We start from the raw sequence: 16,595 nt of genomic DNA, 5'->3' as shown, positions 1-16,595 counted from the left end.
CATTCTTAGTTTTTGATCTATCAAATCCCAGATCTGCTCAACTGGATTGAGATCAGGACTCTGTGGCAGCCACTGCATCATTTGAATTACTCAAGCAGCTTCTTTCTCAGCTAAGTAACTTCTGCACATGTTGGATGAGTGTTTAGGGTCTTAGTCTTCTTGATAGTAGAATTATTTAACAGTAATACAAAACCAGTAAGCATACCATGATGGATCGGTATCTGATGGTACTTGTGCTGGTCCATTATTCCATCCATTTTGCAAACATCTGTTTCCTCAGCCGAAAAACACCCCCAAACCATCATACTGCCTCTCCCATGCTTCATTGTAGGTGCTATGCATTGAGGTAAGTATCTTTCACCTTTCTTTCACTGGATGTACAACCTATGCTTTGAACCATATATTTCAATCTTGGAGTCATCCATCCATAACACTCTTTTTCAATCATCATCAATCCAGTTTTTGTATTTTTTGGCCAATTTAAATCTCATGACAGTATTTGGAAATCAAAGTAAATGTTTTTATGTCCTACGTGACAAAATATTCCATTCTTGTTCAATCTTCATGATACTGTAGATCTGTACATTTTTCTCTCATTTGGTACATGATTGTTTATCTCGTGCTTGAGATCAGTGGAAGTCTTTCTTCTGTTGTGAAAGCTGCATAAACAAAGATACCTAACATCAGTATCACTTAGTTTAGGTGTTCCACTTCTTGCTTTCCTATTTATCTGCCTTTGTTTCACAATCTTGGATGTACCTGACAATGTTTCAGGAGTATTTCAAGTCTGCAAAAATTTGTCAGAGGGTCCAGCCAGCATTGTGTAACGCTTTTATGCAAACTCTCTGCTCTACTGACATTTCTCGGTATTTTTGAGGCCATGGCATAGCAACAAAACTTAATATATAATATTAAACACTGTTTTTACCAAGGTTTACTTAAAGAGTATTAAACTGATTTCTTCTAACATATAATGAAAAGAATGACAAAATATTCTCTTGTTCTAATACTTTTGTACAGTATTGTATGGCTGAGAAAATAAAGTTAGAAAAATGATTAGTAATTGTTTATTTGCAATTGACAACTGCCAGATTGTACATAAGTTTAGAGATATGATCAATTAGTGTTGTGAATATGTGTGGCCGTGGACATGATTATGACAGTCATCTGTGAAATAGGACTACAAGTGTTGAGAATGGAAAATGCATTTTAACTTTAGTGTCCAACCGAGTACCTCTTGTCATCCAGGATAAATAAATTTGTGGCCTTTTTTGTAGGGTGTTATTAATGTAAAAAACAACAAACACATATACATACAGAATGACTGCCAAAAAATATATTTTCATACATTAGTTGAGTAAGCTTCAGTACATTTCTGTTAAATATTCCATTTTTGGAAAGGAAGGGTATTTTTCTGAGCACAAAACTAAAGGGTGTGTTATCTTTCTCAATATAGAACTCAAAGAAATAATGGAATATCCGGGATGCAATCCCAGCCAATAACAAACAGAAATCCCTTTTAGGACTTTTCTAAAGACAGTTCAGTTTAAATGTAGGATAAAAATCTGTTAGCAGTTAGTATTTAGTTACGTACAAATAACAAAAATGAAATGACTAAATAGTAACTAGGCTTAGGATATTGTACTGAATACCAACAAAAACAACGATTCAATAATAAAACTTCAATAAAAGCACTTTCCTGAAACGGTATGTGTAAATCTGAATCATGTATCTTGATATTTAAATAAATAGATGATACTACTGCCATATAAACTATATCGTTAACAGTAAGAACAAGTTCTAGTAAAAAAAATATATATATTTGTACTACAAAATATATAAAAATAACTTAGATCCTTTATGTAATTTATACGAATAAATTATAAAAGTAGAAACGATTACATTTAAAATAACACCTACCTTTTGCGGTGTTCTTCTGCACACCTTAGCGATGCTGCACCACCATCCTTTCGAAATAAATAATAAATGTCACATTTAGTATTAGTTTCCAATGGCATATTAGGATACATATAATTAAAGGGTGCAAAATTTAGTTGAATGACTATATCTTTGGGGTAATTTATAATATTGAGAATTTATAATTCGGAAAAAAAAAAACTATTAAAATTCGTGAGGAAATGTTACTTATTTTAATTTGTACGGAAAACGTTCATTTTTATTAAATAACAAATAATACAAAAACAACATTTCTTGTTGCTGTAATGAAAACTTTTTACAGTAATTATTCTGACACCAAATAACAACTTATAATTTCTTAAGAAAGCTCACTAATTTAAGTACTAATGAGTAAACATACTGAATATGAATTAATTATAATTAATGTAAACTGTGAAAAAGAAAAATATTATATTTTTGTATCTCATTCTCACAAGCAAACTCTTTACGAGTTGGATTTTGGCTTGCTTGGAATTTCGCTTAAAGCTACACGAGGACTATCTTCGCTAGCCGCCCCTAATTTAGCAGTGAAAGATTAGAGGAAAGACAGCTAGTCGTCACCACCCACTACCGGCTATTGAGCTACTCTTTTGCCAACGAATTGGGATGAACCATCACATTATAGCGCACCTGCAGTTGAAAAGGCGAGTATGTTTGTTGGGACGAGGATCTGCAAGTTAAGCGCCCTAATCACCTAGTCATGCCAGGCCCATTATGAGTTGGGCTAAGTAAGTTCACGGGCAGCTACTCCAGCTGTTCTACCTGTATGGATGTATGTCATCCTGTAATTTCTTCCTGGAATTTACTTTACATTCTATATTGGTAATGGTAAAATTAGTTTCAGCGAAATTCTTTCTATAGCAATAAGAAAGTGACATATCTGTCAAAAATTCAGATAATAAATATGCCCTTTAATTAGAACTGTTCACAACTCTCCTAATTAAAAAGTATCGAACAGATGGGTAAATTTAAAAAAAAATAACACACACTCGAAACGTTAAGTAGACAAAATACCAACATAATGAATAAATTTTCTTTTTTCTCTATTAATGTTTTTTTTTTTAATTAATTGCAGATGGCAGGACATTTATTTACTCTTTTTCGTCCCTGATTGGACTGCAGTAAGTTTACGAACTTACAGCGCTACAATCCGGGGTCCGAGTTCACGTGGTGGACACAGTAGTTAGTCCAGAGTGGTTTTCTTCTAAAACAAACGTTCTTTCTCAGACCACACCAAGTTTTATAATTCAACACATTTATGTTCGATAAAATGGATTGTGAATGGGTTTTGAAATTATGGAACAGAGTTCGACCATTTTTAATTGTAAGCATCAAAAATCGACGAAATATTAGAAACCGATACGCCTGAAAATTCTTATAAAAACATCTTAACTGCAGATGTCTGTTGTTTTTATTTTGTTTTTTACACATCTCTTATTTCCAACCGCAACGGACAGATTAAAATAAATATGAAACAAACAACATTCGTGGTTACATGATTAGTCTTCTGTTTTAAACCCTACCATGTCGATTTTAATTAGTAATGTTCAACCATTTTCTTTAACAGTTAAAATGCAAGTTCAGACCCAAACGTATATCAAGCTGTGCTGTACAGCATAGCAATTTCAAATATCCGCACGAACACATTCTTTAACTTTCTACATCTCAAGAGTGAAGAAACAACGACTGGACTCGAGATGGCAGAATAGAAAAAAACAAAAAACACCCAATGTGTTATCGAGAATGTCTAAAGTAAACCAGATCTATAAGTACGATTTTCCAACGATTTAATACAAACGTGATATTACACTGTATGTGTTTTTTTACAGCAAAGCCACATCAAGCTATCTGCTGAGTCTACCGAGGGGAATAGAACCCCTGATCTTAGAGTCTTAAATCCGGAGACACACCGTTGTACTAGCGGGGGGCGATACTACACTAAAACCTGTCAATATTAATCAGTACGTGTGGCGTTTTGGGTTATTCTGTATCTATCGCAATAAATCTATACTCATATGCATGTTTTTAGTATTAGTCAGTACTAATCAAATGTAATCCTTCTTTTACGACTGTCTTGCTCGTGCATCAGGTCCCTAACATTTCATCAAAACCCTTTTGTTACATTGTAAACTAATCGGCTTACATTGAGCTCACAGTAAAATCCCATTATATATACATATAAATATGTACCTTTTAAGATATTGTCTTCTGCTTCTAGATACTTATTTCAAACTTATTTACTTGTTTAAAACAAACATCTGACATTAAATTTAAACATTTAAGAATAGGCTAGAGTGACACAAATTCTTTAGGATACTATCCTGTACTGTAATATTTATTCTCTAAAGCTCTATCCTATACTGTAATACGGATTCTCTAGGATGTTATCATATACTTTAATGATATATTTTGATCACCATCTTCAAGTATTAAGTTCTTAATTCATAAGTGCTTGTGCCACTAACACACATATTTTTTATTTTTTTTTGTAGAGGCTGAAATTACATATGACTTCTAATCACTATTTGAATGAACATTTATATACATGTATAAAAGAGATTTATTTGTCTTTAGACATTCAAGGTCATTACTAGCGTTCTCAGTTGTTTTACGACTTCCTTTACACTTTATTGCCTTTCAGTGGCATAGCGGTATGTCTGAGGACTTACACTGTTAGAAACCGGGTTTTGATTCTCGTAGTGTGCAGAGCACAGACAGCCCGTTGTGCAGCCTTATGCTCAGTTATAAACAAACAAACATATTTTCTCTCTCGTTCACACACACACACATATAAATATATCACTTAAAGTTATAATTTAAAATCTGAATTTGTAATCGGTAGAATATTGACCCCAGTTTCGATAATGGTTACACAATGAGCTATGTGAGCTTTTCGGGTATCGAGGATCATATTTCTGTGTTGTAAACCATCGAGTTTACCACTGAGCTAAGGATTCATATAGTGTAAGATTACAAAAAATAAATATTAAAGTTAACTGGAGCCAAGAAAGCGTTCGAGATTATGCTTTCTTTCTCCAAACTAGAAACATCCTGGAACCTACTACATAAAACACAATATAGGGAATAATGTATCTATTTTTTGTATCTAAAATACGCACACTAAACTTAATTAATTATCTTCTTGTAGCTCTCAAACTCGAGCTGTGATTTACTCTTCTTTATCCTTATAACTTTACTGGATTAATTCGAGTTCAAGACTGAAAACACGATATATTTGAAAAACATAATGCAAAATAAATAATCTTGTATGTTTATTTCAGTGATGTCGAGAAAACCCACTTGTAGAGAAATATATATGCAAAAACGGCTCGTTTGGGTTGAGAAAATATTTTACGTAGAAGAGCGAACATGTTGCATATGTATGTTTATTTGTTATCAAAACACGATTTTTAATGATAGAATTCCTCAGACTTATCAACGAATGATTAACTTGCATTTCATGAGGATTGTTTGTTTGTTGTTAAGCGCAAAACTACACATTGGGTTATCTATGATTTGTCCACCATGGGTATCAAAACTCGACTTTTAGTGTTATAAGCTCTCAGATTTACCACTGAGTCACCAGGGCGCGTTTCATAAGAATCATTTGTTTGTTTTATTTTTCAACTCATACCCACACAATAAGCTATCTGAGCTCTGTCTGCCGTGAGAGATCGAACTCCGAAATTTAATGTTGGAAACCCTCCGCTGATCCAACGGGGAGGAGGGACATTTCATTAGATTATTGATGAAATATAGAGAAAATGGCTTATTTTATTGAAAATCTATAACGACATAAAGTAATAATATTTGTTCTTCTATAAGTTTACATTTAGTTTTTCACTTTCATACTGTTTGTTTGAAACACGAAGTAGCCTAATATTAAATAAGTTTACATTTAGTGTTTCATACTGTTTGTTTGAAACACGAAGTAGCCTAATATTAAATAAGCTTACAATTTAGTGTTTCACTTTCATATTGTTTGTTTGAAACACGAAGTAGCCTAATATTAAATAAGTTTACAATTTAGTGTTTCATTTTCATATTGTTTGTTTGAAACACGAAGTAGCCTAATATTAAATAAGCTTATATTTAGTGTTTCACTTTCATACTGTTTATTTGAAACACGAAGTAACCTAATATTAATGTAGAATTGTAGCTATGTTATCAACTTAGGATACTCGGGAGAAGGTTGAACTTCAGCAAACTGTTATGTTTAATTTAATATTTATTTTACTGCTATGAGTGCACCGTATAAACTATTTTGTTACAATAATTCTTTAAATTTTATTTTCACTAAAGCTTACCACTCTAAGAAGGATTTAGTGAAAATTTTAGTACATTGCGATGCTTCAGTTGTTGGTGCAGACCTCCTATAACTAATAATTAAAACACACTAATGGAAATTATAATGGCTTCAATCAGTTTGAGAGCCTCGGACGTTAATGTTATTTCAATTGAATAAACGTCGAGTATATCGAAGTTCGTTGTTTCTATTTATCGGTATTTAGGTCCTTTGGGTGAATCTGGAAGGGTCAGGTACAATCTCGATCTCTTCCTCCCAAAGTCAAAGTGTCAAACTCGGTAGTTGTAGTTTGTAGTTGTCGCCAAACTATCTGCCGCCATCACTTGTTTTGAAGTACTGGCCGGAAGGAAGGCAGTCAGTCAGCAACACCCTACCACCCACGCTTAGGGATTACTTATCACTTTACAACGCACTTAAAGCTTAAAGTGTGGGGAAGATTTTGTTGTATCGCACGAATGCCGATCCGAGTCTTCATCTCCGAAATCCAGAGTTCCACTAGACGGCCAACATGTGTTTTACTAGTTTTGAACCAAAATAAACGTTGAGTATTATACACTGCAGCTGTGAAAGGAAGTGATCGGTATTGAACTCCGATTTCGACTTAAGCCAAATATTCAAGACATATGAGTTCGACATACGGATGTTTGATAAGCAAGTAATTAGGGTGTGAATGAAGGAAGATACTCAACTTTACACAGAAAACTGCGAAATTTTTTAACGATTTGACAGTGGTGAAAAAGGTATCAATTACTGAATAAATTGTAACTAAATAACAGTAAATGGCAATGTTTCGAAATAATGTGCTATGAGAAGAAATCTAAACACCAGTAAATATATATGTATATATATGCTGTTGCGACTATAACATGTTATCAGTATAAAAAATAATTACTACTTCTTCATATTTTTTTTTTCATGAGCATTTTTCGTCAAATACAAAAACAACATGAGATACAAACCAACCTTAGAGTCCTGTCTTGAAGTAACATTTTCTAGAGGGCTCTCATTGTAATCTGTATTTTGTTTGGTCTCTGCAGACACTGACACTTCGTCTTCTTCTCCTGTACTTCCTCCTGTATTCTGCATAAAAATATATATATTGTAATATTTTTACAGGTTTCAAAATATATTTCGTTTCTCTATAATAGGAATGTAGTAAGTACCACCACTCCCACTCCGTAGTATATCCCACCCTCACATTTCGTACCTAACTTAAATAAATTCATAGCGTATACTTAGAATAATTATCGATAAAAATCAGATTAACAATTTCTGTTACGTATATAGAAAAGCCAGTGCGTTGTGGTAGCACTACATTCCAACAATGGCTTTCGTGTAATGTTGCTTAGCAACTAAAGAGGAGTCTATACATTTCGTTTTATACTCTTAGTACATAGACTACACTTTTGTTGCTAAGCAACATTACACGAAAGCCATTGTTGGAATGTAGTGCTACCAAAACGCACTGGCTTTTCTATATACATAACAGAAATTGTTAATCTGATTTTTATCGAAAATTATTCTGAGAAAAATATTTGTTAATTTCTTAATTTAAAATATCGGTTTATTAAAGAGGCTTGCTTTTACTAAAAACGTCAGTGATATAACAGAAAATAGCTTAAACTGCTGAAGTTTTAAACTGAATCAATATTTTTACTTTTATGATACATTTTATGCGCTTGGCTCTAGGCTAGATGATCCATTACTACGTCTATACTTCAGATGTATTATACCAACACTCACAACACTAACAAGGTTTTTTCCACCCACTCTTACAGTCAGTCCCCTTGCACTCTCGTCACTAAATTCGTAATGGATAGACAGTAATCGAACTATTCTATCTGTATAAATGCATTTTGGCCTTTATGACTCGTCCTATTTCGAGAAACCTAGAGAAATGAAATGTGACATGACATATGGTTTGATATATATATACTCTTCAAAAAAAGAAACGCAAAAGCCAAAATATGAGACAAATTCTTAACAAGTTTATTCCGGGTAGTTCTGTATGACATGTGTGAAACTTTGCACATTCACTGCTGAACATCCAAAGTCTGCAAAGGCAAAGTCCACGCTCACTAGGTGAAGTTTAACGTCACTCAACGTCAATAACGAGTATGCCCCCCGTGAGCATCAATAACTGCTTGGCATCTCCTGCCCATGGAAGCGATGAGATGACGAATCACATCCTGTGGAATGGCTGTCCACTCAGCCTGCAAAGCTGCTGCAAGCTGAGGTAGAGTCTGCGGGTGAGATTGTCGCCGTCGCAGACGTCGGTCCAACTCGTCCCAAAGATGTTCGATGGGGTTTAAATCTGGTGATCTGGAGGGCCAGGGAAGAACGTTGATGTTGTGGTGTCTCAAGAAGACAGTGGTGAGTCGGGCTGTGTGAGGACGGGCGTTGTCATGTTGAAAAACGTCGTTGACGTTCACCATGATGGGTTGCACATGAGGCCTAAGAATCTCGTCGACGGTTGCGTACGGTCTGATCGGAAATCCTACGCAGCCCTGGTATGGTTGAGGCAGTAGACGTCGCAGTGGTGGTCCTATCCCGAAGGTGACGTAACCGGATGTAGCGATCTTGTGCGGGCGTGGTCACACGAGGTCTGCCAGATCGTGGACGGTCACGAGGTGATCCCTGTTGTTGGTGACGATTCCATAGCCTTGTGATGGTGCTTGGGTGGACATTCACAGCTCTGGCATCATCTGATCGAGATTCGCCTGCTTCCAAGCGACCAATGGCGTTGTTGCGTTGTGCTTCAGTCAGTCTTGGCATAACTGTATTGCGTGTCGATGGCTTAACACTGAGCTATGGAAACCGAGAACCCGTCACTTTTATAGGGATTTTGCACATGTTGCACTTGCAGAACATGCAGATCTCTCAAACAAATTTATTGGACACGCATGCGTTTTGGCGAAAAATCCGATGTTTTCCTCCGTTTTCAAAGTGCACAACTTTTATTGTCATTTTGGTCGAACAATCAGTGCCTTAACACGTGTAACATCACATTCTCTGAGCTTTTAACGGTTATTACATATATTTCTCTTTAAAATAACAAAAATATCCCTTTTGCGTTTCTTGTTTTGAAGAGTGTATTTTCTGTATATTTGTATTATGACTTTATCCGTTAGGTGGTAATTTTATGATGTTTTATTTGACTACTTAAGATCTATCTCCAAAAATGCAGCTAGGCTTAACGTATACACACATATTATCGTAAAATATTGTAACAAAATGATGAATCACATAAATAAAAATGTTAAGTGGTTCTTAGTTAACTAATGCAGTCAGTAAGTAGTTTATGAATTAGCTTAATGATCTGTGCTTCAGTTTCTGTTAGGGCATTTTACTAGTACCTCTTCTTCCCCATCTAGTCTCGAGATGACCAGCTCTTCACCGCAATAATAGTAGCTTGGACTCACTGTAACATAGACTCCACGAGATTATGGAAGTTTTGTTTGATTGTAGTGCGACCGTCAAAGATTACAGTGCATATAGTTGGCACATAAAAGTCAGTAGAAGGTTTATAGTGACGAATGCTTTGTTAATTTCCATAAAGATATAAAAAAGGAAATCACTGCTTCGTTTTTTGAAAACAACAACAACAAACTACACAATACAAATCATATGGATGATTGTATTATTTTTTTGAGAAATCTCTTGTCCACCAGAGCAGAAATGTAGAATTATGGAGTGAACAACAATCCACAATGATGTTCATTTACACTAGAGGTATTGTTCACTTTTATAAATAACGTAGTCTCTGGCACGAAAATATTTCCCACACCTGTACAGCTCATCCAAATAATCGCGTTTTTTTAAACAATAAAAGCAAGATGAAATTTTTGTCGTTAGTAAAAAAAAAAAGAGAGACTGAAACATGGCTCATAAGACTACATCATGTGCTCCCTTGTATTTACTGTTTAAAGGATATGCTTTGAGCAACACCAAAGCCATGGTTTTTTATTTGGATATGAGACAAGCAATCTCTATACTGATTGTTGCCTGGCATATAACAGTTTTTGTTATAAGGATGATCGATCAATCGGGATACAGTCTGGCATTTGTTTCACTTTAAAAGCCTGTCTAATCATTTTTTTCTTTATCTGTCCTCAGTGAGTGGATAGATACAGTTATCAAAAACTGGTCACTTAGATATTTAAACAGTAAGTTATAGAAACGTTCTTTGATAACTACGCTCTTACCAGATGGTCGCCTACTATGATACCCCTTTGAAAGTCAAATATCCTTGTTTTTACCGACTTTCTTGCAAACAAACCATGATGTTACTACATTTTTAGAATTCTTTCAATCACCAGACATATTACACGATCGGCGTGTTATGTATATCAACATATACTGTCTTATAAAAATAGTCAACCTATATTACTTATACAGATTAATGTTCTAATATATGTGAAGTTCCAATTAAGGTAATCAATCATCGTAAATATTTTGTCTAACAGTTTAAATCAATTTTGTCCCTGACTAAGAAAGCGCTCGGGTTATAGAGTTTTTATTTCAGTTTAAATCAAGAGTACGACTGTTACTTCTAGCTAAGCAAGGTCTTAATGAATTACATAAAGACATTCGTATTAAGTTTGTCACAGAATACACGAGATGCGTGGACCCAGTGTAGCAGACAAACGACTGGTACTTAATGCTCCGTGGGACAACTTTTCGAGACCAGAGGTATCTAAACTATTTATTCACCATGTGGTTGCAGTTGAAATACCAACTAGGTTGCAATGTTATCATTCAAGCTTACCTTCGTCATACAAATGTATTACCTAATATTGAGCAAGGAGGAAACATTGCGTCCATTTTGGAAGAAAAGCAGACATAATGAAACCCTTAGAACATTATAAGATCAAAACAAGACACTTATTTTTTGATAAAGTCAAAAATCATGTTAAAACTAACCATACAATTTACATACCCATGATCGATCAGGCTGGTAAACCAATCACGAGTGAGGAGGTTACATAAGTCATTAAACGTTTAAAAAAAAAAGCTTTAGGCTCTGATCGCTTACAGACATCTCTTTTCGAAAAAAAGGCAATCAGGGATGAACAAAGCAGTTAACAAACGCATTTAATCTACCTTACAAATTGGGATACACATCTGCCTTTTTGAAGCAAACAAATGTTCGTATGTTCCTGAATAAACCTGAAAATTACTCAGCATGATTGGTTGTTCAAGCAAAATTCTGGAACGTATAATAGGTTTTCAACTTTTAACGTTCTTGGAAACCATCTCAAAATTACCTGAAGTTCAAAATTATTTCAGAAAATTCAGGAACTACAAATTATTTAGTTAGACTCACTGAAACCGTAGTAAACAACTTTAAAAAAATAAATGAATTCATCATCGTCTGCTTTCTCGATATTACGAAAGTTTTCGATACTGTATGATATAATGGTCTAAGAGGCGGGATGTCACAGATGAAACTACCGCGTGGTGTTATTCACTAGTTATTAATGTTTCTGAAGAATGAAAAAAGTACACTTCATCTCGAGGGCACCCACTTACAGCATTTTACTCTAGAAGCAGGTGTCTCTCAGGTAGGGGTTATTAATCCTAATCTATTCATTATATACATTAATCATATGTCGAATACCATTAGAATCAAAATTCTTAAATCACAAGAAGTTACATTTAGAAAATATACTAAAAAAACAGCAACAAATTAGTTTTAGTCAGTATCCTCCCAAACTATATTTCGACGGAACCATTGTCTAAGTAGCCAAATAAGCTAAATTCTTACAATTTAAAACTAACATAATCGAATTATGTACAGACTTACTACTGAACTACCGTAAAGCTTTTACAGTTTGTTCGCTTTGAATTTCGCGCAGAGATACACGAAGGTTATCCGCACTAGCCGTCCCTAATTTAGCAGTGTAAGACTAGAGGGAAGGCAGTTAGTCATCACCACCCATTGCCAATTCTTGGGCTACTATTTTACCAACGAATAGATGGGACTGGCGGTAACATTATAACGTCCCCACGCTTGAAAAGGCAAGCATGCTTGGTGTGACGTGGATTCGAACCCGCGACCCTCATATTACGAATTGAACGCCTTTTTGCCACCTATCTGGTCATGCCAGGCCAAGCTTTACAACAACACTAAAAATACAGTTAAGTAATTTTGTTAACAATATTTCCGGACGCCCTCTCTCTATATTTTTTTTAAATTAAACACAAAGCTACACAATGGGCTATCTGTGCTGGGCCCATCACTGGTATCGAAATCCGGATGCTAGCGGTGGGAGTCCCCAGGCATACCGCTGTGCCAGTGGGATCAATTATGAAAATACTGAATAGAAGTGTATCAACGAAGTTATTATTTTATGATACCGATTTTACAAGATTTTAAATACGTTTGATTAACATACGTTAGTAATTTACCTCGATGTTATTAAGAAAAGAAAGTTGCTGACTCAATTTATAATTTTACTAAATTTATAGTACGAAATAACTCTTCAGCTACCCTTAGTTTTATAAAATATCATACAAGTTAACTTCAAGTTTAAAAATTTTAATTACAATTAGTAAAATATGTTATTTATTAAAGAGTGGAAGGTGGCCTGATGGAGAACCGTAATAAGAATCTGCATGTCCTATGTTGCGTCCCATATCCATAAAATAAATTTTAAAAATAGCGGCCCGCATTTTGAGGGCGTGTGTGAGTTATAAGCGTTTAGTTAGAGAAGAGTCTTTGAGTGCTGTTGACTAGCTGTCATCTCGCTAGTCTATCATTTCAAAACTAGGGACGGCTAGCGCAGTTACCGCTTATGTAGTTTACGCAAATATCTGAAAAAGAAGTAGAAAAAAATTATTCGTTGAAAGATTTGTTAAGTTAAATGAATAAGAATAAAAAAAATACTAGGTACTTTAAAAGTAACATTTCTGTCCACTGGCTGTTTGTTTGGATAATTTATACCTTTTTCACACTGAGTTACAACATTACATTTATTCATTACCATCTGGTCTCATAATACAAATATAAAATCTTCCTATACTGTCCAAACGATTTTTTATGCCTATATCGGAAACTTACATAAATTATAGTTTTATTATCTAACAATGATTTACAGTTGTTAAAAAAGTATTGTGCGACACGAACGTTACTAAAAGTAATAATTTTAATGATTTTTTTTTCTGTTGTATACCTTTTAATCTAATCAACAGTATGTCTATTGCAAAAGGAAGAGAAATGGTGGGTGCACTTTAATCACCTATAACTTTTTTCATAACTTACTTAAAATGATTCATTTTTCGAAATTTTGCCCATTATAATCAGCCAAATACTCACCCGAGCTATCACATTCTCCGAAAATTAGAGAACAAAGTTATCATTTCAATAGCTTAGGTGAAGGTGTCAACCAATAGAACATTGTCAAATGATATTACGTGTTTAACATACTCTTATCGCTATTTGTCAAATATGTCGAACTTTAGTCTTTTATCTCAGTTCGAACCATTTTTTTTTGGTCCAGGTTTAACTGATTTATCAGGTTTTATAATGCTTCAAACAACAATATGTACGTCATTAGATTTGACAGGACTATGTCTAATCCCTTACGGAAAGCTAAGTCGAAAAGCTAGGATCTCGTTAGGCTTAGGCCTATACAGATATTTAGATATTTGATAATAAGATAACTAAATGGGATGAACACCTCTAAACTAATTTGTATTTATTCAATTCCTACGTATAAAGAATTTACACCTTGGGAGCGAAATCATGAGTGAAATTTTTAACTACAGATAATTTATAATACCTATCTATGACTAGTTTGTTTGTTTTGGAATTTCGCACAAAACAACTCGAGGGCTATCTGCTAGCCGTCCCTAATTTAGCAGTGTAAGACTAGAGGGAAGGCAGCTAGTCATCACCACCCACCGCCAACTCTTGGGCTACTCTTTTACCAACGAATAGTGGGATTGACCGTCACCTATCTATGACAGTTTGTTGTGAGTTTTGTTATTTTAACGGCAATAATCAGTACCCCAAAATAAATTCCAAACCAAAATTTGCAATAAAGTGTATATCGTCTCCAAATGGTCCGAATTTTAAATTACTTAATCATTATGATAAAAAATTGAACACGAGTGCTATTTATTTATTTAATGAGGGGGGAAAAGGTTACTTTGTGTTTGTGCTTGATAATTCTTCATGTTACTGTTTCTGTACATGCTATACCACCCACTTTGAAATATGATAGTATTGTGGGCGTGATGAATTAAGAGTCCAACAGTGTCCAACAATTTTTTTCATTATCGCCAAAATTGTAGAGAATGTTTTAAAATTTTTGCTACATGACAAAAAAAATTAACTGTGTTTTTATAGATATAAAGAGATAGAAAAAACACAATAATGTTTTCGATTATTTATTGATAGAATCAATTATATTAAAAAAAAAGTAATGGAAGTAAGGCACCAATTCACCAGAGGTCAATCAGACGAAAGCATAATTAAATTAGTACTATTTAACGGTTGAGCTCAATTGTAACCATAGTATTACATACTTTATAATTATTACATAAAGATGATATTGCGAAGTGTTGGAGTTTGTTTTTTGTTTGTTTGTTTGTGTCACGTATTATAAGTTTAAAATTTGTGTATGTTATTCGCTTGTTTCACAGTTTTGTGCACAGCTATACAAGTTATTTGATCATAATTGTCCCTACTTTTGAAGTGAGACAAGGGTGAAGGCAGTTAACCAACAGCCCAACTCCACCTGGGCCATTATTAGCTCTTGGTCTACTCTTATCTGATCAAATAGTGGGATTTGGACATCTTTTTTAAGCGGTTTCTAAGTGCGGAACGCGTTTTTACGATAAGGGGACGTAGACCATGATTCATAGACCAGGCACGTAGTTCACAAAGCCATGCCTTGAGCTGTTTAAAATGCCAACTATTTTCCAGTATGCATTAAAGGCACTGGAAAATGAACACATGAAGGAATCCTATTTTCTAATTAAAACTTACAACATAATTTGTTTATTCGGTGACCTACATAAATTATAGAAAGCGTCAACAAGTGACATGTCTAAGGGATTTCACTTGGCACGTAAATATATCACTTCATCAACACTGTTACCAAAAACTACTAGTCAGGAATTTTAGCTTAAATACTCATTACTGCTTCATTCCAAGTTGATTTTTCAGAGGTTCATGAATAACGGTTTTAACTAGCGTCGTCGTAGTAGCTAAGGGTACATAATAAAAAAAATAAGGTTAAATTTACTGAGATTGCGCAGTGCAATGAAAGGTAACAAGGGTTAAACGACGAGTGGATAAAAATAAAAGTGCATTTACTTACATCATAAGTTATATCTTCATATTTTTCAAATAATTAATATTCAAGTGTTATTAGGTTCCTTAGAGTTGATGTTCTTAAATACTTGACAAGATAGTTATGACAGTAACTGCTAAGACTAGAATATGTGAAACACAGACTATCGAATAAAACAACCTATCATTTTACCCTTATGCGGTGTTAAAGAATGAATGAATGTGATACCATTTCTAGACAACATTATATCTTTTAAAATTAATATTAGGGTCAGACTTGATCTACCTGAGACATTGGAAGTTCTTAGAATAAACCGCAATGTCTCTCGCATAAGGAGACTGTATAAATAATCACTGATTTATCAAAACGCATTCAGCACTATATATATACTTAAGCCTAAGGGCGTATCAACAAAAGATAACATGATTTATTCCTTTAACTTTCATGGACCTTGGAAACTTGTTATGGCACACACACACACATATACTATATGAATAATAAAGAATCCCTTAATCAGCTTACTGTTCAATCAGTGCTTCAACGTTTTAATAATCAGCAAAAGAAATAATATTCTGTCTGTGTTTTGACAGCGTATTGAAAGACAATATTAATAAATATTCCACTGGAAAGTGCTGTATAGGTATATTAACTTTAATGAGTGAAGCGATATATGTTTTATTTTTAACAGTTGTTTTACGTGATTTGTCTTAAGTGATTAATACTTGACTCTTTTTTTAAATATCTTTTAGGGCCCGTTATGGCCTAGTGGTTAGAGCATTCTGCAAATCTGCAAATCGTGAGCTCTTATCCCGACATTGAATATGCTCGCCCTTTCAGCCGTGGAAGGCTTATAATGTGACTGCCAATTCCATTATTTGCTGTCGGAAAGTAGCTTAATAATTGACATTGGATGGTTTGGTTTATTTATTTCGCACAAAGCTACTCGAGGGCTATTTGCGCTAGCCGTCCCTAATTTAGCAGTTCAAGACTGGAGGGAAGGCAGCTAGCCACCCACCGCCAGCTCTTGGGCT

At 34.4% G+C, this 16,595-nt stretch overlaps 1 protein-coding gene across 1 annotated transcript in view; it reads right to left on the bottom strand.

Annotated features, from left to right (window-relative positions):
- Positions 1 to 16,595, bottom strand: part of LOC143239223 (uncharacterized) — a 56,492-nt gene that overhangs the window by 16,215 nt on the left and 23,682 nt on the right. Inside the window, exons 2-3 of the mRNA XM_076480116.1 lie at positions 7,226 to 7,342; positions 1,921 to 1,967 (exon numbers count right to left, since the gene is read on the bottom strand). Of these exons, the coding sequence (XP_076336231.1) occupies positions 1,921 to 1,967; positions 7,226 to 7,342 (164 nt within the window). The remainder of the gene's footprint in view (positions 1 to 1,920; positions 1,968 to 7,225; positions 7,343 to 16,595) is intronic.

The sequence above is a fragment of the Tachypleus tridentatus genome, chromosome 13, assembly GCF_004210375.1.
Source record: "Tachypleus tridentatus isolate NWPU-2018 chromosome 13, ASM421037v1, whole genome shotgun sequence".
Classification (NCBI taxonomy): Eukaryota; Metazoa; Arthropoda; class Merostomata; order Xiphosura; family Limulidae; genus Tachypleus; species Tachypleus tridentatus.
Note: the sequence above shows the minus strand (reverse complement) of the source record. Positions and strands in the feature narration are given on the sequence as shown.